Source organism: Oreochromis niloticus, linkage group LG8 (genome assembly GCF_001858045.2).
Source record: "Oreochromis niloticus isolate F11D_XX linkage group LG8, O_niloticus_UMD_NMBU, whole genome shotgun sequence".
Lineage (NCBI taxonomy): Eukaryota > Metazoa > Chordata > Actinopteri > Cichliformes > Cichlidae > Oreochromis > Oreochromis niloticus.
Window position 1 is genome coordinate 20247874 of NC_031973.2, and position 27233 is coordinate 20275106.

The 27233-nt window shown below is 41.1% G+C and overlaps 2 protein-coding genes across 2 annotated transcripts; one reads left to right on the top strand and one right to left on the bottom strand.

Moving 5' to 3' along the window:
• The first annotated feature begins 1591 nt into the window (after positions 1 to 1591).
• fam20a (FAM20A golgi associated secretory pathway pseudokinase) lies at positions 1592 to 13316 on the top strand. Its single transcript, XM_019362765.2, is given in 12 exon segments — positions 1592 to 2091; positions 2094 to 2311; positions 4041 to 4234; positions 4685 to 4735; positions 6041 to 6119; positions 6373 to 6465; positions 9593 to 9708; positions 10085 to 10265; positions 11926 to 12035; positions 12155 to 12236; positions 12321 to 12380; positions 12562 to 13316. Coding segments are annotated over 12 exon segments (1608 nt in total). The 5' UTR covers positions 1592 to 1938; the 3' UTR covers positions 12833 to 13316.
• Positions 13317 to 15858: 2542 nt separating this feature from the next.
• On the bottom strand, positions 15859 to 26264 carry prkar1ab (protein kinase, cAMP-dependent, regulatory, type I, alpha (tissue specific extinguisher 1) b). The gene is given in 13 exon segments (XM_003438740.5): positions 15859 to 18308; positions 18311 to 18340; positions 18343 to 18363; positions 18626 to 18707; positions 20676 to 20797; positions 21037 to 21097; positions 21359 to 21517; positions 21622 to 21668; positions 21768 to 21829; positions 21920 to 22011; positions 22102 to 22272; positions 24320 to 24535; positions 26106 to 26264. Coding segments are annotated over 12 exon segments (1137 nt in total). The 5' UTR covers positions 24494 to 24535; positions 26106 to 26264; the 3' UTR covers positions 15859 to 18192.
• Between the last annotated feature and the right edge of the window lie 969 nt (positions 26265 to 27233).

The following is a 27233-nucleotide window of genomic DNA, read 5'->3' on the forward strand; positions in this document are numbered from 1 at the left end:
GGCTTCGTTTTTCAGAGTGACAATGATGCCAAGCGCATTGCCAGTGAAGTAAAGAAAAGAAACGATGATTTAAAATACACGAACGCTTGCCTGAGAGACTTCAAGCTGTGTTGAAGGATAAAGGTAGTCACACCAAATCTTGTACAAACTACATTTTTCCCTTATATATTGTATTTCTATGCAAGTTTGTGTTGCACCTATTTCTCCTTTTCCTTGCAAAACATAAAGGAATAAGTGGTTTCAGAAATGGTGGCACAAGACTTTTGCATAGTATTGTGTCTGCTTTTAGACAAGAGCATCCCCTTTTTTTGACTCGTAAAAAAGAACAAAAAAAAAGGAAACTGTGGTCATAGAGGCAAAGCAAAATCTCCTCTACAGTCTGGCTAATTGGCAGGTTAAAGCTTCCTGTCACTGATTTCCAACATCAGCAACAGCTTCTCTCGCCCTGCTTTCTCTTCTGAGAGGGTAAAACACCCCGGAGAGCTGCTCCCAGACATCAACGCATCACTTTGCCAGAATTCCACACACACACAAACACATACAGCCAAGCAGACGACAGATGTTCCAAAATACCACAACAGTGCAGATGCAGGCTGGGAAAAGCCCTGTGAGGTTTACATTGCTTCACTATAAAGCTGCCTAGGGCTTTTAGGGTTGACGTGAGCGACAAGCAGTCTTTGTGACTCAGGAATCAGGAAGGCAAAGAATAAAGGAAAAGTGTCCTAACACGGTGAGGTATTGGATTTCTCTTTATTTTCTCATTTGAAGTTGTGCAACAACTTCTTTTTTCCCCTCCTGCGCTCCCTTTTATGAACGTTTGTATCAGTGTGGATCAGGGCAAGAGAGGTGAAGGAGTCGTGTGTGGGAACTACAGCAGGAAGGAAAGCGCAGCTGGGAATTTTTGCCTGGAGCGAGACAGACTGGAGGTCTGTAGCATAAAAGGAGGCAAAAATAAAGGCAAAAAAAAAGAAGAAAAGGGGAAAGAAAGAAATGAGCAAGGAGCGCAGAGGATGAAGAGGGATGAGAAGATTTAATGAGCTGGACAAGAAGTGAAAGTGGACTTCATGAGGAGGAGCAGGGTGGAGACAAGAAGATAACACAAGGAAGGGAAACTTTTCTCCACGCCCCTCTTGGGGAAAAAAAAAGAAAAAGAAAGGATGGCAAGGCAAATAACACAGTCACGCCACCTTAACTCATTTCTACACCTGTGCACTTTAAACATGCAGATTTAAATCTTCCTGTCAGAAATCACGCAGGAAGGCGGCCAGCTTAAACACACGATAATGAAAACCGGACCTGGACCTGCACACAAGCGCTGGCGCTGCATTAGACCCGCCACGCCAGCTGGACGGGGTTTTATTCAAATCTGTTGTGATAAGCAGAAGTGCGTTGTGTTGCTTCCGAGGACTTTGCTCTCCAGGACTGTGTGAGAGTTGTGTTTTCTGCACCCCCCACTGCACTCGCCGCTCTCTCCCTCTGCTAACCTGTAATTTGATGTTTGTGTACATACCTGCACATGCACACCCACACGCTCTACTCTCTCTCTCTCTCTCTCTCTTATATGTGCACTTGCACACGCTCTCTCTCGCTCTTCCTCTGAGCAGCAGGTCCCTGGAAGCAGCCAGACTGTCACTGACTGCTGCTAGCACATGTTCGCTCTCAGCTCGGCACTTTCTTCAGTAGCTGCCAAGAGAGGAGGAGGAGGAGGAAAAGTGAGGCTGGAAGAAACAGACTGAAACACAGATAGAGAACAGAAAGAGAGAGAGAGAGAGAGACTTGGACCAACCTGTGACTGCTTGCCTCTGCCTGGCTGACTGTGTGTGTGTGTGAGACTGGAGGGAGACTACAAGTGATGCCTCACACAGTCCCGAGCAGCACATAGCCAGGACTTTGCTCAGCTTTCTTTGTCCCCCCTATACACCCCCTCTTTCTGTTTCAATGATGAGAAGAGATCGCATCTTACTAGCTGTGACCCTCACGGCCGTCTTCTCCGCCGACCTCTATTTCATCCTCTTGCCGAAGCTGCGGAGCAAGGGCCTGACATCGGGACACTCCTGCTCATGTGGCGCCAACAAACTCACCCTCCCCCAAGCCAGGGGGGTCTGGCCACGCCGCAGCTCTCCAACTGGACTTCTGCACCACTCCTGGACGGCACCACGTCTGAGCCTGCATACGGAGGCTCAAAGCTGGTGAGGCTTTTCTCTCACCCTCTATACAACATCCAGACTCCGGCGCTGGGGCCAGAAGAGAGACTGCTGCAGGTGGAACAGCTGATTGACTACTACAGGAGGAAGGTGTCGCACTGGGAAAGGTCAGTTTCTGGTGTCGTGTTTCATCATTCTAAAATTAAGATATTGTTTGTTGTGACAACAATGCCACTGATTTTGCAATGCGTGACATGACGGAGTTACTTCACTTTATTGTTAAATAGCGTGTTCGTTTTGGCTCAGAGTTCCCACTGTGGTAGCACGTGTTGAGGCTTGACTGTGGTCAGGAGGCAGGGTCAGTGACACTGGGGCCAAACCCACCCGAGGCACACACACAAACACATGTCCATGAACTTGGATGCACTTTGTTCGTGGTGACAGGCATACACCCACAGACAGACATCCGGATCTGTAGACAATTCTGTGCGTCATAAAAACTCCAGTGTCATGTGGGCTGGGGCAGAAAACCCTGACAAACACGTCACTTCTGAGAGCCAGCATCTGGAACGGTTTCTTTAAGGTAAACAAGGATTTGTAAAACTGCCGGAGCCCATCTCAATCTTTGGGAGTTGTAGCTTTCTTGGCTTGTGAGGCTGTCTGTCTGTCTCCCTCAGAGAGATATAGATATTGGGCTCTCACAGTGGAAAATAAGAAGAATTATGAGCAATGGATCTCCCCACTGCACTGCCTTACAAATGTGCACTAAAAAAAAGGCAGCTCAGAGGCTTGTTATTGCAAAATATTGCAACAGCATCTCAACATCGCATCTACTGCACTTTTTGACAGAGAGTGCATTCGTTGCGTGCATTCGTGACTTATCGGTTTCCCACAGTGTGTGTTTGGATACACACTCTGCGGTCTGCACTTGTCCAGCGTCCTGATTACTCTGATGTGTCACTTCAGATTAAATGAATGAGGTGGTAGGAATGACAGAAAAACAGACTTGTATTTTTAGCGCTTTGCTCCATTATCTCATTTTGTTATCCGGTCTGTGATGGAGTTTGTTTGGGTGGAGAAATGGCAGTCCCACTCACTGTGGTCAGCCCTTGCCATGTGGTGCCCCTCTTACCACAGACAGTATTTCTTTTGGTATCAGTTTATTCTTATTCCCACTTGGAGGGGAAAGGAGGCTGGGCAGTTTAGATTTGTTAAAACTCAATTTAGAAACAGTAAAAAGCCTATATGTAAAAGACTAATAAAACTTGGCTGACTATAAATGACTAATTGAGGCAAGAGTAAAGTGGTAAATAGAACAAGTACTGTATAACACGCTTAGTGAAGATCCCTAAACAACATGTTTTTCTTTCCTTTGCTTTAATGTATGACAAGCTCCAAAAAACCTGTTGAATGTGACTTTATGCCAGGAAAGTCTGGCACCGAAGCATGCAGCTCCAAATCTGTGGCCCTTGCAAAATAAAATACTAACCATAATTATTTAATGCAGTCAGGACAACTCTTTTCAAAAGAAGATTGGGTTGCAAAGTGGCATGCAGAGGAAGCAGCATCTACAGGCAGGGTAAAGCAAAATAAATAGCATGCTTTATACGGTGAATATTCTATTTAATTCTAGTTCATACATATTAATAACACTCAGATGCCTGCCTGTCAGTCCCTACCAGCAGTTCTTAAGCTTGTCATCTTCGGTTCAGAGTAAGCATCTCTTTAAATCAGCTACTCTGTTGTTTTAAATAACATAGGATTAACAACGGCTTTACAGAAAATTGATGTGTTTACATATGTTAACCATTTATTTAGGGCTCTGATAATAGGGAGTTGACAGCATCCTGTATCCCACAGCTAACATCTGTCCTGTGTGTTATTCATCTTCCTCAGACACATGAAGCTCTACAGTGAGGCAGCGGCTCTGGCTAACATCACCGTGACTAAGCATGAGGTGACCTACGACCCTGATGCCAGCTGGCTGAAGTTCCACCTGGGAATAAACCGCTATGCTCTGTACTCCCGTGATGACCCTACTGTCCTTCAACTTATCAAGGACATGCAGAGCATGACAGTTATCAGTGCAGGTGAACGTCAGATGGGATTTGGAGCGTCTAGCTCGATGATGTCAGGGAAAGAGTATCACCTTTCTGTGTTTTTGCTGTGCTGTCATATCCCTCATGGGGTCTAATTTTGTGAACTGGGTGAAATTTTACATGTAGTGCAGTGTAATTGAATAAATATGCAATGAAAAAGGCTTCTGTTTTGTACAATTATATGCCTTTCTTTATGGATTTTACGAAGTCTACAGTAGGAAAGGTATAATATCAGTACAAGACCAACCAAACAGCTGATTGTACTGTATTGTAAAGCTCCTTTACACCAAAGGACTCTAATGTTTTTTACAGTAAAGACTGTTCAGCTAGTGTTTTATGCAGATGGCAAATCTAGCACCCATTACTTTTCTGGAATTAGACAGGTACATTCCCTGCACTAAGTGTGCTAATTTATTACCTAACAAGTTCATTGTCTTACAGATTACACTCAAGATGAGAAAGCCCTAAAAGGAGCGTGTGATTGCACCCAAGGTATGACCACGTCATCACCGCCTCTCATGAGCCTTTTATCCATTCGGGGACTTTGGGCTTTTATTTTCTTTACCTCATATCTCATGTTGTGCAACTCTTGCATTGTATGCACAGTTTGAGTAACCGCATGAGTCTGATTTCTCACTAGCCTCTTTGTTTCTCTTTTTGTTTCCCTTCCTCCCTGCCTCTCTCTCACTCTGCCTTTTCTGCTTGGCAGTACCATCAGAGACAAACACACTGTTGCCTTTGTGATAGTGAGGATTTTTGGTTTTTCTATTGGCACCAAAATCCAGATTTGTCTTTCTGTATAAGACACTTTGCTCTGGGGGCAAATAAAACCCAGGAATTAGTCTGCGTTCAAAGGCAGAGCTCTTAATTAAGCGTTTGATGTCTGCACGCGCCGAGGGAAGCCAACGTTTCTTACCACCTACGCTGCCATCTCCTACTTTACTTCTGAGCAGCACGCAAACCAAAGCTACGGATGGATAATTGAAAGTTAGTGACATGCCAAACAATAGATGCTACTGAGCTGTTCACTAAGTAAAATTAAGGCTTACAAATTGATAGAATACACAAGTAAGTGCTGTAAAAGCATCGCAAGTAGAAATACAAACATTAAGGAGGACAAATAGCTCATTATTGGTTTTATATGTTAGATTTTTCTCCCAGCTATGTTTCTTCTTCTTCCACGCTGACTTGTCTGACCTGTCTTGTCTGTGCTTTGTCAGCATCCCTGCGCAGTGAAGTGCATGACCACACAAACATCACTCACTGCCAAAAAGAAACAAGCAACAAAACAATCGCTCCCCCCCACAGTTTAAATTTAACCTTCTCATTATTTCAGTCACCAAAGAGCGACGTAATTCATCGGCCACAGAAGCTGTTTGTGCCAGTTTGATTCGCGTTGAGTCATTTCCAGAAATGGTTTCAAATTGTAAACCTTGCTTGATTGTTAACTATTAAGAACCTGGAGTTTCACTGAGCACTGCGGGGAGGGGGGGTGCTTGTATGTGCTGATCTGGACTACTGCTGTGACACAGTATGGAGCCAGTCAGAGAAAGCACAGGGTGCATCCAATTACCTTATTACATGGGCGAGGCTGGACAATGATTCACATTTTGCAAATCTAAAATCTTAAAATAATGAGTCAGTTTGCATGCTGCTCACTGTTTGCTTTTCCCTGGCCAAAAACATTGAGATAAGTGTGGAGTGGAAGTCATGTAGGGCAAATGTTGTGGTATAAAAAACTGTCTTGGTCTCCGCTCGTACGCACCACACATCATGTTTCTGTGTGTCTTCCCGCAGTGGTGAAGCCCAGCGGACATCACCTGAAACTGGCCCTGAAAATGCGCAACCTAGCTAAAGCCATGTTTAAACCAATGAGGTGAGGAAATCTAGTTGGTTATTTTCAGTTGGTGAAATCAATGAAATCACACAAAAACATGAAATGCTGAGTTAGGTTACATAACGTGCTATTACAGTGCACAGTCTATGTCATGTTCTGTGTGAATTTATGTCAGTCAAAAGCCTCGAGTTGGCCATCTGTAATGTCTTGATTATATACTGCAGAGTGTTGGAACTGACAGTTTGATCGCTTTGTGTGCGTGCATGTGTGTGTGTCTGTGTGTGTGTGTCAGGCAGCAGAGGGATGAGGAGACTCCAGAAGACGTCTTCTATTTCGTTGACCTGCAGAGACACAATGCAGAGATTGCTGCTTTTCATCTGGACAGGTGCAGCCTCATTATCCCTCACTCTTTTCACATCTTCTCAGTCATCGCTGTTAGACTGGGTAATTTTAGTGTCCTCTCACTGTGGTTATGTGACTGCTTTGCTTGCTGGGGTTAATTTTAGTTTTGATTGCACACATGTTATTTTATTGATCTCAGTTATGTCCTTGTATATACAAAGGTACTATGACTGTTTTTGGAGGGAGGACGAATCCGACCACATGGGAGGAAAAAAGCTTATTTATCACTTCGATTAATTTTCTTTTTTTCTTAGTCAGTTATCCAATTCATTTCTTGTGGGGAACGATAACATCTGATCCAAATTTCATTATAACCCATAAAAATGACCAAAAGCAAGCCCCAGCTTCCTCCCACAGTCAGAAGACTTGCATGTTAGGTTAATTAGTGAGTCTAAATAGCCAGAAGGTATGAATGTGAGTGACAGCGGTGGACAGATAGCCAGTCTATTGCAGTGCCAATACACTGCAATAGACTGGCTCTAGCTGTATGCCAGCTAGGCTCCGCCACCTCTGTGCCTCTAAATAACTTCAGTGACTGATGTCATCGCAGCAGGCAGCATGGTGGTGCGATGATTTGCACTGTCGCCTCACACCAAGAAGTTCCTGGGTTTGAATCCACCATCTGACCGTGGCCTTTTCTGTGTGGACTTTCCACATTCTCACCATGTCTGTGTGGGTACTTCAGCTTCCTCCCACAGTCCAAAGAACATGCAGTTAGTGGGTTTAGGTTAATTTGTGGTTCTAAATTGCTCATAGGTGTAAATGTGAGTGTCTGTGCTTGCCCTGTGACACCTCTTGCCTTAAGACAGCTGGGGTAAGCTCCACCTTGGTTTGTGATTGGTTACACTAAGAATGTGAATATAGTAAACAAACAAGCTTAAAATCCGCATGGTTAGATGACAGTATTTGGCCACTCAACGATAGACTGTATATAAAAGATGGATGCATGACATCACATTTTTTAACTTCTATTCCAAAGTCTCAATTTTGTTATTATAAAGCCAGAAAAAAATCACGTTTGAGGGAGGCAACAGAATCCTTAGTTATCCCAAATGCTAGGTAGCTAGGCTAGCAAGCTGCATCCACATACACAAATGTTTGCTAATTAGTGCTAATGAATAAATAATTGCATTAAAAATGCTCCAAAAGGTACTGCAAACATGGTCGAGAGGTACATTTTAGTTACTTGAATAAACTAAGAAGCACTTGGCAGATGTGTCTAGCAACTACAACTGCCTGTGTTAACATCAAAGTGTCATGTATCGATTTGTTGCTGGCAGTTTTGAGGACCCAAATTGCAGACATGCAGATGAAAATTGAATTTAAACACCTTTATTACTAAACTGGAATCTGTAAATGAATAAACAGAGGCACACACACACGACAAGGAACAGAGGGAGACACAGGATGACGAGAGACTGGGCAACAGGTGGCATGCAGCTGGAACAAATGCGACTAACGAAACAGGGGAAGCATAACTGAACATAATTCACTTGAATGAGAGACTGTCAAAATAAAACAGGAAGTGACACGCAAACTGAGACTCAGACAAGGACATGTAAGCTTACTGGGACAGGGTTTAAACCGAATGGGGAGACAAAACACAAACTGGACATGAAAAGGGGAACAGACATAAAAGCAAGCAATAACCAAAACTAGAACATAACCAAAGTGCATAAGCTCCTGACTAAACATAGCCATCTCATAACTCCAGAGAATAAGAAAGTCGAAACAACCTCATAAACCTGGATCAAAGACCCAGAACCATGAAACAAAGTATGAGGGAAAGGAGCCGTCCTCCTAATGATTCAACTCTGAGCCTTGGCAAACTTTTTTTGTGGGTATGTTATATAAGAACTTGCCCCAAGTGACCTTTCACCAAATTCTTTTTTTAGATGTTTCCATGCTGAATTTTACATCCCGATGTTAGGATCGGGTCTAAACATTGTGAAACTCTTTCTAAAATTTATAAAACAAAAATCCTAAAATTAACCAAAAATGAATCCAATTTAATTCAGTTTTTTCCTATAGTGCCAAATCACTACAACGGTCATCTAAAGGCACTTACGATTTTGTAAGGTAAAGACCCTATAATGATAATCCATTTTTAGATTTATGGATCCATCCATTATGTCTTAGAGAGGAAGTGATGAAATTAAAGAATCCTCAGAGACGATGTGGCAGCATTCTTGCAATAGCGAGATTCAAAAACATCCTTAAAATCCCAAACCGTCTCCAACAATTAAGTCTAAAAAAACAGGTCCCCCTCTGCGAACGAATGTATCATGGAGCCTCGAAAAAGATTGCAACATTTTGGCACACCCTCAGATTTCCCAACTTGCTGATCAGTTCAAACCACAGTGTTTGGACACAGATGAGGACACACTTATCTTTATGCAATTACACATTAGCTGAGGCGAGGTGATTCACTCATCTGAACTAGACGGTATCATTAACAGGCCCACACACACACAGTGTTAAGTCACAGACAGAAAACAACTCCAGCACCACGTCAACAGCTCGAACAATTACTGTAATTACTCTCAAACAGTGCCTCTTCTCCTTATCTGCTCATACTTTATCTGTTATTCTTTAAAAAGTGAGAATGTTGTACAATTCCTGTTCCTGTTTTCTTTTTTTAAATTTTAATTGGCTATGTGTGTAATCTGTGGCAGTGTGTTGCCTCTCTCTCTTTGTTGTGTCTCACTTGCCAGAAGCCCTCATCATTATCACTCGCAATCAGGGGCTGGGGAATGCCAACCATTTTAGAAACAGCAATTCGGCATGACACGCTGATTGTTGTTTGATTACTGTTTGCGAGACATGACTAAAACTCTGCCTCTGGGGAGGTACAAGCTCTCGATAGTTTATATGAACGCAGCCAGCTGGATTACACAGCACGGCGGCTGTCAAGCGGACTCATTCACTGATAAGAATCAGTAAAATCAGTGAAAGTGGAACGTGGGCTCCTGTGAGATGAGCATTTACAGACAGATAAGACTACCATCACCTTTGGAAGGTTTAAACTGCATTAATAGTTATGCCAACACGAGCTGTCTCCCTACACGAGTAAAGGGTTTTCCTCTGAATCACATCAATATATTTTCTAGGATCCTAGACTTCCGGAGAGTTCCTCCAGTGGTTGGCAGGCTGGTGAACATCACAAGTGAAGTCCTAAAAGTAACCCAAAATGAAGACCTACGAGCTGTGTTCTTCACCTCCCCTGGTAAAAAAAACATCAGTTCCTCAGAGTAATACCTTTAGATTAGAATCAACACTTACGCCTGTATGTTAAATATAAACTCCTTTACAATAGTTCAAATACTTGATTGACACATGAATAGTGTTTCTCAGTAGCTGTGCATCTGATCGGCAACTTGTTTATCTCTGCCCTTTGCATATCTTTGCAAACAAGCATGTCTGTGTGAAGCTAAGCTGATCCGCGAGTTATTTTTACTCAGTTTGATGTTTTTGTTTTTTCCTTGCTGTTGATATGGCATCCAGCTAGAGGGAAAGGCAGAGCTGATCAGAAAGCATGTAATCGGAAGTGAACAGAAAAACTCATTTTGCATTCTTCCGTTTTTGTTCTGCTTCCCAAACAGCAAACAACACCTGTTTCTTTGCCAAGTGCCTGTATATGTGCAAGACAGAATATGCAGCGTGCGGGAGCCCCGACCTGCTGGAGGGCTCCCTGTCCGCCTACCTGCCGGGCCTCAGCATTGCTCCCCGCATCTCCATCCCCAGCCCATGGATGCGTTCCTACACCTTCACCGGACGGGAGGAGTAAGAGCTTTTTTTTTTTTAATGCAGCACAAAACTGTTTAACTGCCAGCAAGCATTCTGCAAAATGGTGAGCTGGCGGTTGTTGATGGCAGTTGTTCAGCTTGAGGCTGAAGGGATGAATTTTTCAGCAGTTGCGAGACAAGCTGGTTGATGCACGAGCCAAATTCTTAAATGATTTCAGCTTTACTGACACCAGTTATTATGCAGAATACTTGTAAATTCCCTGGTAAACAGCGCATTCAAGTTCATTCTTGGCACACAGTCCACTGTTGCCTGCAAGATTTTAGACTTAAAGTCTGTTTTCCAGTGACCAAGCCTGTCATCAACTTAAAAGGTTAGGCCAAATCTTGCCATGTAGACAACAGAGAACCGGTCCAAATATCACTTTAGTTATGAGAGTAAGTTTCATTTAGTTTATCCAGACAGGAAACAATAAATTCCACATTTATCAGAAGCTCCTTAACCTAAACACTCTTCCTGTCCTGCCTAGATTCCAATCAGTCAGCAATTTTTATGGAAGATGATGTACTCTGTCACACTGCAAAGCAGCTAAAACCGCCCCCTTCAACTTGATAACCTTAAAATAATGCGACGCCTGTCTCAGAGTCCTTATCTTAATGCAGTCGAGAATCTGTGGAAGCTCACTGAGGACAAAATTAAGACTCCATCCTGCAGGTGAGGATGTGCTCAAGTCATTCCAAGAAAGTGGTGTCCAACACATCCTGCCGGTTTTTGAATACTGGACCAATAATAATTTTCTGTATTTTGCTACTAATTGCTGCTGTGGTTACTGTTTTGTGATTCAGATCACAATTCTTTATAAAACTTCTCATTTAAGTTTTTAATTCTGATATAGAATATTTTAGTTTTGTTCACTTTAAACAGGAATAAGTAGTGGCGGTGGAATTCAGGAAAATATAATAATAATAAGATAACAATATCTCTACTGTGTATATACAATTAATTTAATGGATATTTCTTGCTACTAAAACATGAGTGTCATTTTCCATAAATCAGAGTGCATGATTTCAAAGACTCTTTTATTTACTATAGCATCCACTATTTTTAAGGCCTCCAAAGTCAGATTGCACCAGTCAAATGAAAACCACTTCCTGTTTTATATCATTAAAAAAAACCTCAGTGACTTTGTCACACAAAATAAATAATGGAGTTTAGAGGCCTCCTGACTTTTTAGAAGACCCTGTTATCAGGTTACATCATTGCAATAACATATTAACATTGTACTGTATAATGCATTTTAGAGCATCATACATCCAGATGATGTCTTTTAAAGGGAAGATCTTGCTTATTTTAGCAAGACTAACAGGATTTTGCAATTACCACAGGTCTGTAGAGTTATTACCAGTTAATTACATTTGAGGGCCTTATGAAATTAAAAATGTGGCAAAGCAAGAACTAAACTGTTAAGACGTAAATAAAATAAAATAAAATACAGCAGTCTGTCTACTCAGTTCTGAATGCTTGCAGAAATGAGGGAGGTAACACAGTGTTAAACATCAACCCCTTTGTTTTGCTGGAGCATCACATTCAAAGTGAGCAATAAAAAGTTGTGGCTAATTTATTTTAATTGCTTCATTTTCCAAAGAATATTCTCCATCAGTTCCTTTTAATTTCCTCTCGTTTATGCTTCTTTCAAAAGGTGGGAAGTGAATCCTTTCTACTGCGACACAATAAAGCAGCAGTACCCCTATAACTCAGGAAACAGGCTCCTAAACATCATAGACATGTCCATCTTCGACTTTCTCATAGGTATTTCATTACCTCTGCATTATAAACTGTTCATGTAGCATCAGATATTTTATATTGCGACAATCTGGCTACATGTGTAGAGGTTTGCTCCCCTCGCTAAAGTCACGCCTTCGTTACAGGGAACATGGACAGACACCACTATGAGATTTTTACCAAGTTTGGGGATGAAGGCTTCCTTCTTCACTTGGACAATGCCAGAGGGTGAGACAGAACCGCTGCTGAGCACTAAATGATGCTGCTTTTGTTCGCTGTGGGGGTTTAACGTGTGTGTTGTTTATGCACCAGGTTTGGGAAGCACGCTAAAGATGAGCTGTCCATCCTGTCTCCACTGTCCCAGTGCTGCATGTGAGTATGACTCAGTCTATGGAAGTTGTGTACATAAGGGCGTAAGTGCATTAGTACATTTTACCCAAATAATCCACAGATATCTTTTCTTTTTTTTTTAATGAAATCCGTGAAAGAATTAAGGAAACTAAGTTCTCTTCTCCTGTTGATCGTGTGCTCTGCCCTGTCCTCTTACCCCCAGGATAAAGCAATCCACACTGCTGAGGCTGCAGCTCCTGGCCCAATCAGAGTTCAGGCTCAGCGATGTGATGAGGGAGTCCCTGCAGGAAGACTCTTTAAGGCCCATCCTGACGGAGCCCCACCTGTTGGCCCTGGACCGCAGGTTGCAGAAGGTTCTCCGAGTGGTCCACCGGTGTGTCCGGAGGCTGGGCAAAGACGAAGTGATCACTAAGGACTTTGTTAAATCCACAGTGACTCCCAAGGCTGCCACAGACGGGACGATGCAAAGGTAACAGAGGATGCGCTCGGCTTCTGGCTGCTCGGGAAGAGACTCGTAAAAATAAGACTCAATATATTTTTAGGAAAAAGCCATGAGTCTTCATCACAGAAGGAAGGAATCTCTGACACCTTCACATGTTTAAATAAAGACCCTGTTTTTCTTTTCTTTTTTTTTTAATGAAATAAAATGAAGCTTTGTGAGTGGAAACTAACAGCATCTGATACGTAGAGCCACCATTGGCGTTAGTATTTATGAGGCAGAGCTGCGATGCACTGGATCAGCTGTTTTTTTAAATGATTGTTGGTTTACACTGTGGCTGTGGAAAGAAAGCTCTGCGTGTCCGTGACATATAATCAGAAAATAAAGTCTTTATGTGATGACTCTGCGAGTTCTGAGGAGAAGTTATCACCTTAGAGCGGCAGACTGTGTGTGTGCGCGCTCAGACATATGTTTGTGAGAAAAGTGCTACCTATTAAACAGCCACTTAGTTTACTCCACCCTGTTTTCCAGACTTGTAATCCTCCGTCTCATCAGAGTGTTTAAACAGCTTCACAACGTCACCGTCAGCTCCGCCAGGCAAGGACACAGAAACAGCAAACCCAAAGCAATTAGCAAATATACATTTCATTGCACCACACTAATAACTCTCACCCAAGCGGACTTATTCCTGGTATAAATTTGTGAGTGTGAGGTTTTCGTCTGAACATGTCAGAGCTTTGACCCGTTCATTCCCTTTGTTCTCCTCCAACTAACCTGATAAGTCTGTGTTGCTCTGTGATGTAGAGTAAGATAAATAACCACAGCTATTTTTAAGAGACTTTAGAGCCAAGTGGAGTCAGACTTGAGCTTGACAAAGCAGACAGAGTGGCTGATAAGGATCCTTTACTTAAAACAGGCCCTGGAGCACAGGTAAATCCCTTCATACCAAAGCATTTATACAATACACCTTCTCTAAAAGCTTTCAGTGAATGAATGTCTAAAATAAAAGGTTTACCAAAGGAAAGCACAGAGAGGATTTCCAAATAAGCAGTAGTTAAAGTCTGGAGTAATATAAATGTTGGGTCATAGTGCCAAATACAACAATCTAACTTTAAATGGGCTCAGTTGAATATCTGCTAAAGACGGAGTTTTAAAAAGCTTCAGGAAAAAACAAATTTATTATAAACTGGATAAAATTCTCAAATGAGGAATGAAGAATTGTATCTGTTGTTTAAATTGTTTAATTGAGGCTTTTGCTTGTTGAGCAAATCAATGTTATTTATTTTTCTGTGCAATACCTCCACCTAGTGTGCAAATTTGATATTGCATCTTTTTGAAAATACAAGGACATGGCTGGCAGGTGCTTTTTTTAACCTTTTTTTTTTAAACTTTACAATTAGATATTTCGAGGTGTTGAACTGCTGGTTGGGTATTTTATGAAATATGAAGAATGACGTTTGGACGCTGGGAAAAACAATAATACAAACAAAGAAGTGCATGCAGACCCAGACAAAAAAGTCACAAAAACAGAAACAGATCTGTCCACCGTTGGCTCCAATTTAATAATGAAATTCTTAAAACAGTCTTGTAATGATGACATTGTGATGCAGGGAATCTTCCTGAGGAAAACATGTATTTCACAGTTATTTGTCACAGTTAATTAGTATATTCTAATGTCTTAAACTATCCAAGTAATTATTAAAGCACCTAAAGCTATTACACTACAATTATACATTGTACTGTGTAAAAGTCTCAAAACACCAGTCATTACTATGTTTCACTAGGAAAATGAAAAATAGGTGTAGTGATTTAGTGAAATATGCAAAAATACATGTACATACAGTATATAAAGCAAAAGTTTGTACAATTTTATTAAGCTTGAAAGTCAATATTTGTTGTAACCACCTTAATTCTTCAGCATAGCCTGAATCTCTTAGGCAGCTTTCTTTAAATAGTCTTCAGCAGTAGTTCTCCAGGCTTCTTGAAGGACATTCAAAGCTCTTCTTTGGCTGCCTTTTGTTCTGTTCTCTGTGTCAACATGATCCCACACTGCTTCAATAATGTTGCAATCCAGGCTTCAAGGAGGCCGGTCCATGACTGATAGTGTTGCACTGTGTTTGGTACGTTTTCCCAGCATCGTATGTTTAAGAATTAAACCACTGGCTATCAGATTCTTTCCAGGTGATATTGAATTTTGGATCAAAATCTGACAGTACTTTTCTAAGGTCATAATTCCATCAGTTTTGACAGGATCTCCAACACCACTGGCTGAAAATGCAGCCACAAACCATGACAGAGCCTCCACTGCGATGGCTGTAGACACTCACTGTAGTACCGCTCTCCCGACCTACTTTAAACACCTTCAAGACAATTTGAACCAGAATTTTAAAGCTGGATTCATCACTCCATCAGACCTGTTGCCACTGATTTTAGTGCAGTACTTGTGTAGTTTGGCAGGCCTCAGTTTTTTCTCTCTTTCTTAAGAACACCTTCTTGACAGCCACACTTCCACTGAGACCATTTCTGATGAGGCTTCAGTGAACAGTATGAGATACACATTTTTCTTCCTATTTCTTATTAGGACACGTGACGTTCAGATACTGTTCATCTGCCTTTTGAGTCAGCAATGCCTTCTTCTGTCCTCCATTTGTCGAGTTATAGCAAGTTTCTGGGTAAAAGCTCAGCTTGTTGGTGCAAAAATACTTTTGTACACCTGTCAAACTGTGTTTTATCTTGGACATTTTTCATTCAGTGAACTAAAATGAGAACAGATTAAAAACAAACAAACCCCCCTAAAAACAGGCTGCTCGTAACAAAATGCCCAGAATCTACAAGATTTTAAAAGTTATCTGTTATGTTGTGTAGACACGACACTGGCCAATCCTTTGAGTTTCAATGATTCACAGGTCCATGTTAAGTGGCTTAAACAAAATCACTCTTCTGAAAATAGTCAGGTACGAGGACTGGACTGGAAATGAGTGATCAAGCAGCCAATGTCTAATGAAGAACCCTGCACAGTATTGCAAGTCTGCAAAGGAAGAAGTCTGAGACAAAGCAGAGTTTCTTTTTTACTATTTTATTGCTTAAACTGCCATCTGGAACAATCTATACCAAAAGGATAAACATCTTTGCACATACAGGAGGTCAAACTAAATACAGGACAGAATAGAAAAAGAATGGTCCTCTTATGGTCTGCAGCTCTCTGTGCTGCAGGCCTAACAAACTCACTGAAGGTCGGGCTAGCAGGAGTGACTGACTTCTACTGTAAGCCCAGGTTAGGTAAGCTAAGGCAAACTGGGACGACTGCAGTGTGGCTAAAAACGTTTTGGACTCAAACCAATGATGCAGCTATTTACACGAAAACAATATTCTGACAGAAAGGTGAAACCCTCACCCCTAACGGAGCCATTTCCCGGATGTGTTGTCAGTGGACACAAATCCACAGGTAAGCCACATCCGCAAGGTTTAACCTGAGGGTTAGGGGCATGATGATCAGATTTAAGCGTGAAGAAACATACACTCACATCCATGAGGTCTTCTCACCAACCTGACTACCCTGCACTCGGCACATAAAATCAAACACACATCTCAGCTGTAAGCGAGTACAAACGCTCTGAATGAGAACCAAAAGAAACATGATTACAGGTCATCTCTGTTAACAGACAGTGATGCAGGAATGTAGAGTTAAGCGTAGAATCCAGAAGTCAACATCATGTGATTTGGTAAAGTTTTTTTTTTTTGTCCGTTTGTTTTTTTTTTTAAAAAGAAATATTTCATTTTATTATGGCATCTAAATAGTTGTGAAGCAGTTCAGCTAAGGAGTAACAAACCAAATATTCAACAGGGTTCCTGCATCTGCAGGAAGCTGCAGGACTTTTTTTTCCTTTCTTTTTCTTTTTTTAAATACAGACTTCCATTCATACCAGATCACTGGATGCCTAAAACATCATGCCAGGTAAGCATAGAGAACAGGTCACAAGCTACTCTGATGAAAAGACAGCCATCTTTTCAAATAGGCAATAAGCAATGACACTAGTTTTAAATAAATATCCGCTCGCTCTGCCTGTCAACTCGCCTGTGCCGAGCTGTGAAACAGAAATACTTCAGATGTCCCGAAAAATCCTTTAAAACCGCTTTGTATTCCCCGCTTCGATAAACCTTTAATTATCCCTTTGATCTATTTTAAAAAGTTTTTACCCATGACATTTTACACAATACAATTACATACTGTTTCATCAGTTGACAAGAAGAAGCATTTATTTTTACTTTGTGGCACTGGACACCTAAAATAGAATTTATGGAAAAATAAGTGTTTACAAAAAGACAAAGTTCAACATATTTTTTTTTTAAACAATCACCATCACTCCAAACCATAAGTTATCATTTAGTCAATGATAATAATATAACTAGGATCATTTTAACTATACTATAACATTTTGATTACAAACCATAGCAGAAGAGTGACCAAGTTATTTGGTATATACTAAAGAAACTGAATACTGAAATACACTTAATACTCTTTTTTTTTTTTGTCTTCCTTTCTTTTAATTTATTTATTTATTTTCCTCAGAGTAGTCAAGGCAGTTCTTGTATGGTCGTCCTATCGATTAAGATGACTACAGGGTGATAACTACTTCCTGTCTGGAACAGAGCACGCATTGCATTCCCACGGCTATGCATCTTTGCATTGAATGACAGTAATCAACATTTGGCACTAGCCTGGTAGCTGCACAATAAAAAATATTTGTTGTACAAGCTCTCTCGAACTAAAAGAGACATTGTTTTCTCGTCGTACCAATCAAACGGTAACCAAAGTCGAGCATTAGATCTTCACGCCCTCTACAGTTTCTCGGTTCTGCTCTACTCTGTGTGTGTAGTCAAGCTAATTGATGTCCAAAAAAGAAAAAGAAAAAACCAACAACAAAGGAAACTTTTCTTCACTTCAGTCTGTAACAAAAAATAATAATTTTACTGAAAGCGCAATGTAAAGTCTGATTGTCTGTCTCATCAGTCTGAGAACCTTTCAGATCTGCCGCTTCGTATCGAAAAAAAATGAAGCTTAATCAGCAAATACATATATAACATAAGTAACATGTGGTGTAACTGTGCCTACAAGGTAGCGTACAGCAGCTGGTACAAGCGCTGGTGAATGGCTAAAAAAAAAAGTCACAGCAGCGTGACTGGTGGGAACAATAAAATGATCTGTGTGTGAAATTAAGAGTGGGAATGGGGGAACTGAAATCAGAAGAAAGTGACAGAAAGCAAAAAAAAAAAAACCTAACAAAAAACCAAAAAAGAAAAGCACTGGTGGACCCCTGGGTCTGAAAGGAGAGAAGAAGAGGTGGAGAGGGTGCGGCGGGGGGCGGAGAAGTGAGTGAGAGGAGAAACGCTCCCTCAGACAGACAGCGACACAAAGCTGTTGTACTGTTGGATGTTGCGTTTGAGGATGTCTGAGCAGGGACCCAGGACGCGCTCGAAGCGAGGCCGATCGAGCTTGACGCACTTCAGGGGCCGCGGGCAACCACGGTGGCGGCGCGGGGCGGTTCATCAGCAGAGCAATCTCACCTGGGGGAAAAAAAAAAAAACAAATGTCACAGACTTAAAATTCAAAATACATGAAACCACCCTTCAGTGTCACACACAGAGACATGTATACAGAAATAGTGTTGGTCATAGTCACAAAGATCTTGTTTTTCCACCATTTTTAATGCTCCCTATCTTTTTTTGTTACTTAAAATAAAAAACTACTGAGTTAATGGCATGACACATACTTACATACATGCATATATATATATAAAAGACTCCTGTGTAACACTTTAGTTCTTACCAAAGTAGTCTGATGGTCCTAATCTCCCAACTTCCACAAACTCCTCATTCTCTGAGCGACGCTGCAACACAGCTGCAGAGCCCTGAAAACACACAAACATCAGCTTGTTTGGTCCTTAAGCTGCAGGATCTAACATATGAGCGGAAGACAGCATTTCAATAAAAGTGCTTTTAATACATTGATGAATTAAGACTGTGACTAATGAGTGTTTTAATTGTTTAAAACACTGCTTATTTTGTTCAGTGGTACATTTTTATAAAAACTACCGTAAAGAAAAAACAAAAAAGTTGTAACAACTTCATAACAACCTTAAAACTAAAGATGTCCATGTTGGAATAATGCAGATAAAGAAAAACTAAGCTGGAACTGAAATATTCCATAATGTGGGATGTTTCCATTTTTTCCTGTGAATTAACTTTCTGACACTACGGAGACCGATCATCTGTCAATCACATACATGACCACAAGGGGGAGTGTGTGGAAAACAGAGGTCAACAACTGTAAGCACTAAAGGGGAGATATTGTTCCAGCCACTTATATTTATTCATAGAGCAGCTTTGCATGATTCAGTTTTAAATTAGTCATATTTATCTCATTTTGCAGCTTTGTCCGGCTCATTAGTTTATGTAAATATGGCGGAAAACCAGGAAAAGCAGGAGCAGACAAGGTCATTCAAGTCATTGACAAATGTTTGATAAAGTAGCCATCAGAAATGTAAAATGTTGCTTGCTGCCAGCATTACAAGATATAGAAACCAGGTAACCAAAGGAAGCTGAGCAAAGATTCACCACCCTCTCCCTGCTGGCATGCTGCTAGCACTGATGCTAAACATACTGGTGTGCACTACCAGCAGCAAGACATACTTTGGCCAAAAAAAAGAAAAAAGAAAAAAAGATTTCAACTGCTGGATATATTTAAAGTGTTGTCTGGGCGTACGCTGCTGTCACACAGCTCTTTCTGAAGAGGAACTGAAGCCTCCATCTCTCTTAAAGCCGTCAGACTTGAATGAAAAAAGAAAGCAGTAATTTTAACACTGCTGAACACAAAGCTGCTTAAGTTTGTTTGTGTGACTTTAGGATATGAGCACAATTATTGTGTATCGCACAAAAAGCTGTTAAACACCAGAGCTGCACAGGAACCCAGTGTTTGCCAAAGTTAGTTTGGGTCATTTCTGGAATCTGGTTGCTTAAAATAAAGAAAATATGAAAAAGGTCTGCGTGACACCAAGCAAAGTGTTGAAAATACAGCCCACAACTAACCAAACTAACACTTTCATGTATTCCTGTCACCTTAAGAACTGAAAGCTCAGAGAATTACATTAGCCAATCATGTCACCATAGGAAAAGGAAATCCTGTTGTTTCCTAGGGAGGGCTCATGTGACCTAATTAACTCTGATCCTGAGTACGCACACAGGTCAGAGGACTGGGGGCAACATAACGATGAGAGACAACCACAAAGTGTAGAAAAAGGGCTGATTCATAACCAACAGAGAAGTAGAGAAGTGCGTGCTCATGTTATTTTCCGTGTTTCAGTTACATTCAAATGCTGAACAGAAATCCAGCTGAGTGTGTCTTCTCCTGTCCTGCACTTCACACTCACGTACAAATTTATCTGTTTCTGTTTTCAGAAAACATTGTGATCAGAAAATATTGAGTTGAAAGACTAACTACAAGGGGAAAACTGCTAACATAGTAATGCACTGCACTGCTGAAATTTAGATTTTTATAGCTGTGAGGTAGTCGAACAAACATTGCATTCACAAACACTGTGCTGAGAATTTAGCTCTATTCAAAAGTGAAATATCCACACACAAGAAAAGAAGCCACAGAGCGTCTCATGCATGAGTGTCAGCAGCCGTGCACTCTGACCTCACTGAGCTGAATGAGCGCCAAACCACAGATATACAAACGTGTGGCTCAAAAAACAAAATAACACTTTGAAACTTGAAATATTCTGGAGACAAGTGAGACTAATACTAATATGTCATAAAGCAGTACAACGCGGGACCTTTAATGTGTGTAAAAGGAGACGAATGAATCAAGTGGATACCTCTAAGATTATGAAGAACTCATCTCCAGGCTCTCCTTGCACAACAATCTTTTGTCCATCCTCAAACTGGACAGGCTCCAAGGCATCGGCGACTGTCAGACGCTCCCATTTGTCAAGCGACTCTGAGGAAGGAAAGCAGAGCAAAGTTTAATAATGACAGATAATGATGACAGAATAAAAAACAAACCAAAAAAAAAAATCTTTTGAAGGCCTGAAACTGTTACCGTTTTTCTTTTAAAAGTTAGATATTTTTAAAGTACTTTTCAGGTTATTTTAATCTCAGCAACAGACACAGGTAATGTGCTTCTCTTCCTCTGCTTTAATTTCTGGTAAAAGGTTAATTTAAAAACAAATAACCCACCTAAAATGGAGACTTTTCTGAGGAATTCCTCATACATCTTCCTCTTTCTCAAAGTGCTTCCCTAAAAGAGAAGGACATTTTTTAAAAGTGTAAATGCTTAAAAAGAAAAAAAACAAACATAGGGTCGAGAATATGCTGGTGGATTAGAAGTGTGAACATGAGAACGATGGCACACCTATAAGAGGAAATTAGTTCAATACAACAGCAAAAGAAAAAAAGAGCAAACAGAGAACCTAACGTACAAGAATAGATCAAAAACATTTCAACTTCAAGCTTTAGAAACGCTGGTCTCCATGAATGACGCAGCCGCACATCTCCTCACCATAAGTATTCTCCTGTAGCTGTCTCTGTCGATGCCCCACAGTTTAACGTTGGTCTTGGCTCTGACAGTAGCCGCTCTTGGGGTGCCGTAGATCAGTGCCAGCTCTCCAAAGCTGCCACCTTCCCCTATGCTGGTCACCCATTCATTGTTCACATACACCTACCGGATTGGAAAAGGGACAAACCAAAGTAAATACTTGCAAATGTTAAATGTGATTTTAAATGAGTCATTTAACAGAGCTACTTAACAATCCAAACACTCACATCCATCTCTCCTTGGTCGATGACGTAGAAATTGTCACCTTCGTCACCTGAGAGCATAAAGCCGAGTCAGTTAGCATGACAGAAAGCCGTGCTATGATTTTGGTTAATGCTTTTTTATGATCAATGCTGACAAGCTGTAATCATACCCTGCAGAATAACCGTTTCCCCAGCAATGTAGGTGACTGGAAACATTGCATCAAATATGTCACTAAAGAAAAGAAACAGAGGTTAGCCAGTCATCCAAACCATCCCCACGAATATACTTTTTTAAAATTATAAAAAATATTAAGTATGGTACCTCCGCTCATTGTCATCCAGGTGTGAGAAGAGAACATTCTTTTCAATAGCTTTGGCCAAGGCAGCCATTGTTTTGTAGTCTTTTGGAATGACCTTAGGAATCCAAAAGAAAGCAGATGTCAGGATGCTGACACAAATATAAATCATATGTGCTGTAGCGTCGTATCTGCTGTATGCATTTACCTTTCTGACATATGAGGCGGCATCCTCCTCTGTGTAAACCTCTGCGCTGAAGGCGCCTCTCCGCCGGCGGCCCTTTACCACGGGGTTCATGGGCGGAGACACCTCTTCATCACGAGAGTCTGAACGGGAACTGCTGGCCTTCTGCTGGTTCTGAATCTGCTTGGCCTCCTCCTAAATAGGAAGGACAGGACTGAGTCAATGAGGGAAACAAGATTTATACAGTCACTACTAATTGTATGATAGAAATGTAATGTAATGTTTTCCTCCAGCATGCAGCAGATGGGTGTGTTCCTCTATTGCAGACACTACACTTTTGATTTATATGCAACTTATTTGGACTGCAGTTCACATGAGGTGAAATCAGTTTGTTGCATTTGGTTGAATCTGAGCACACAAAAAGCCACTGTGTACCCCTACACTCATCCTGTTGTTTCTATGAGCAGTGAAATGATCAATACGTTTTATTGTCCCAGTTCCACTGGCAGTCACATGTGCACAAGCCACACTTTCCCCTTTCCATCGTTCTGAGGTCGATTTTTGCTTCATCACTCCATATAACATTGTGAAATCTATGAGTTCCACTCTCTCCCTTTTGTTTTTGTAAGCTGGACTGTAGCCTTTATGTTTTGATGATTTCAGGGGGTCTGAAAATTTTAATAAAGTCTGAGAGGTTCTGGTGCAGCCCATAATCCAGTTGTTTACGTGTACGCAACAAGATTTTTCATGTTTTTTGTTACAGGCAGTACAACTTTGAAACATATGCATTTCAATAGGAAGTATGTTTCCTGTTTGCACCATGCATGCTGCTGAGACTCTTCAGAAGGAATTCATTAAACCACATTCTTTTTATAACAATAACTAAGTATTTGTATTGCCCCAAACTGAGGCGCCTAGTGTCTAGAAACACAAAAAAGGACAAAAAAAACAGTTTAGAAAAGCAAAATAATTAATATTGTAACTATTTTATGAAATTGTGTTGTCTGGTCTTATTTTAATCATAGAAAAAGAAATGTGTTTTTCTATGTGCTGGACAGAAATCTAGACTAGCCATGGGGTTATTTGAAAAAATAAACTAAAAAGAGTCGTCTTCCCCATGCAAATTACATCAACAGTTTCTCTTTTAGATCTACTAGTTTATTTGCATTTGGCAAACCAGATATTTTTAATGTTTTTATTTTGATTCATTATTATTATCTTCTTCTGCTATCGTTATTTTGTTACTCTTCATATTGCCAAGACAATTAAACTCATTCTAAGTAGAAGAAATCATCTCTAAATCACCTCTGAGCTACTCTTGAGGTCTTTTCAGCAATGAAAACAATGAAATGGCACGGCTCAAGAAACACTTTGGAGCCAAGCGTCCGATTACTTTTTAACCTTTTATAATTCAATATTGACAAAAGCCTCATGTGACAGACTGGCGACCTGTCCAGGGTGCACCCTGCCTCTCACCCTGTGGCAGCTGAAACAGTCCACAGCCACACTGCCATGGTGAATTGGATAAGCGAAAGAAAATTTTTAAAAAAGGTGGACGAAAGCCTCAAATGTGCTGAATGGTGAATGGAAATAACTGCAAACCTGAAGAAAAAAAAACTGTGAAACTGTCCATCTATATATGATCATGACTACATTTGAAGAAAATAATAATATAAGGCAAAAAAAGATGGTAGCTAAAGTATTATTTCATTTTCCTGTCTCTGGAACATAAAAATCTGCAAAAGATCTGACAGTAACCAAACTACTAATTAATTATTTTACTTTTTCTCTGTTCCTTCAACTGAGCTATTGCTGACTCTGGCTGACAACATTTTACTAATAATTCTCCAAGTCTACACGCACATTTGGTGGGTCTAGAATTTTTTCCACAAAATGTGTTTAGAAAAAAAAGAAAGAAAGAAAAGAAAGGGGGAAAAAGTATAATATAGGGCTTGTTTGTTTTCCCCCCATTGCATGCTGAACAAATTAAAAACCAAGAACCAACTGTAAATAGAAAAAGGTCAATGTGGGAGGTTAGGTGCTGTCAGCCTGCTGGACCAATAGCTAATCATTCTGCTTTAAAGTGCTATAAATTTTGGCGTCACTGTAAGTGACACAAATCAGAAGGTAGGTTACAGTAACTGGCAGTAGTACAGTCCAATACAAGGGTGTAAGATGCCCACCCTTCACTGACAAATGGCTTGCATTTGTCCAAGACACAAACATACATTAGTACACAAACCTTCTCCAGCCTCTCGAAGTACTCCCTGAGGAAAGCCATGGGCCTATCTGGCCTGGAGGTGCACAGCTGGACAATGCAGTCCTTCAGCAGCTGTTGAATGTTGTGTTTCTGCACGTACTGCTCACACTCCCTCAGGCTCCGCTCCTCCTCGCTGCTCGTACTTCCAGATGCCATGACGACAGCTGCAACCCTGCTCTGTGACCTCTAACCTTTGAGCTGAGAGGAAAGGAAAAGAAGCATGATGTCAGATAATCAGCGCACAACACTGAGGACAGAGAGTGACACGGGGTAAAAGAGCCCGAGTGTCTCAATGTGAACTGGACAGACAGAAAAATGTGAGAATGTGAGAAAAATGGAGCCGGAGTGAGAAAGCACAGCATGTTGTTTTTGTCACTATGGAGCCCGAGTGCTCCTAATTGTCTGGAGTGAAAACTGGTCATATGATGTGATCACACACAGGCAACACACAACAAAACTAAAACAAGCACACCGTTTTTCTTGGTTTTATTTACACAAAACAGTTTAAGTTTTTTTTCCCCCAGACTGAATTAAGCCCTCTATCAATGAGAGAGCAGCTGGCTAAGGCTGAAACATTATCATAGAGAAGGCCTAAATTTAGACGAATGGTGAAATGTGAAACAGGCCAAAAGCAAGCGCACATGATTGAGGTTTCAACATTTCACGCCACAATACTGCTGCTGAGCAAAACAGCCTGACAGCTCCTTAGATCATCTGATCAGCCTCTGTGATATAAGTTTCTTCAGACAGCTCTGAGCTTGATCTGGCTATGTAGTCTAAATCAGGAAGGCCTCTAAAGTCCTGATGTAACCCATGTCTGCCATTTAGAGGGATAAATGAGTAAACAAGTCCTGCGGAGTGAGAGTACAATCTATTCTGTGCCTGCAAGTGTATCATGCATGTGCATCAGTATAATAGGATTCGGATAATTTCTAATCTGACAAGGCCCAGGGGAGATTACTAGCCATGTTATCAAAGATGAAGCTCGCACAGCCGTTATGCACAACTAACTACGCTTGTAGTGGAAACTTGGCAGGCTTGCTTTAATCTAAACCCAGCACAGGAATAACTATGTGGTAAACGATACTGTTTTCGGACCAGGTGGTATAAATTAAGAGCTACGGCAACCTCTACTAGGAGAGCTCTCCTGTCTTATGTAATAAGAAAGTCTTACTTTATTTGAAATGTCTTAAAATAGTTACATTTGTATTTAAATGTTGATTCTTTGAATCAGCTACTATCCTGCAGCATCACCTAAAACTAACTATGCAATTAAACAAAACAACAGCGATGCACAATGACCTTGCTAAACAGCAGACAAATGAGCATAGTTGATGATGGATTGTAATAACGCATTTAATGGTTTAAAAAGTGGGGAAATACTACCACCGTTAGAGTCAATATGAAGCAGATGCCCCGTCTGTAACACTGTCTAGGTCAGGAAGGCTTCACGAGAAAGCTGACGGCTGCAGTCAAGTAACTTAAACGAGCAGATTAATGCTAATAAAACGAGCAACCCCACATATGAAGAAGCAGTAGAAAACCCCTCAAATGAGCAACACGGGTATCAGAGGTTTGCTAAACTACCTTCGGCCTAGTTTATGTATGTCAGGTTTGATGCCTAGCTCGCTAGCTCCGTGCAAAGGCAAAGCGCTCCTCCAATGACGCCATCTTGAGTTCTAGCATAAACAAACGAGAGACGGAGGAAACAAATTTCACCTATACAGAGGTCATATGTTCCGCGAACCAAAACAACACGAGTACTCACAAGAAACGGTAAAATCCTGCCGAGCCTTTAAACTGAGACTCGGAATGTAAGATATTTCTCAAAGCGCACCGTTACCAGATCCTCCTCCTCTTTTCGATTTTTTTCCCCGAGCCCTGGACCGCTGCCCCACCGGATACGGCTGAGAACCAATCAACAGCCGTCACTGACGTCAATTCTCCTCGTTCTGACATGTGAGCCGGTAACCCGTGGCAACCTTAAAGGAGACCGCACGGAAATCGTGACGTCAAGGAAAAGGCAAAGAAATCGATTAATATTTGATTTCAAAAAGTGGTCGTGGTGGCAAAAGCCACAACACTACAAACCCCAGCTACAAGAACAAGTCTTTCATTTAACTTGTAACGGTAAACAACTTTAAAGAAGTAGTATCAGAAGCTGAAGCAGCTATTCATTAGGGAGAAAAATGTCTCATATGAATGTTATTCGTTATATTTACAGATATAGTGTCATACCTTATTGGGTAATTCAGTAATACTGCATGTATTCCACAGATGATATTGTGATAGTGATCTATGGTGAGAGTACGGAGCAGGTGGAAGAGAGTACGGAGAGGTGACCATATAATCTGGAGGAAAGGACAATGAAAGTCAGTGAATAAGAGGACAGGTGTAACAGTGAAACTGCGAGGAGCAGAGATAGTGAAGCTAGAGTGAGTTTAAATAGCTGGGGTCAACCATCCAAGGCAAAGGACAGTGCACAAGAGAGAAGAAGGGAGTGCAGGCAGGGTGGGGTGGGTGGAGATGAGTGTCAGGGATGATTTGTGACAGAAGGAGCAAGAGTGAAAGGGAAGGTTTACAAGATGTCAGTGAAACCTGCTATGATGCATGATTTGGAGATGGTGACAGAGACAAAAAAGACATGAAACTGAGCTGGATGTGGCAAAGGTGAAGATTTTCAATGGGAGTGACCAAGATAAACTAAATTAAATGCTATTATATGCTGAACATGGAGCTGCTGCTGGGCAGGAAGAAAAGGGAAAGGCCTCAGAGGAGGTTCATGGATGCAGTGAAGGAGAGCATGCAGAGGGTTGGTGTGACAGGATGCTAGGGATGGTACAACGGAGGGAGATGATCTGCTTCGGCAAATTTATTTTATTTATTATTTATTTAA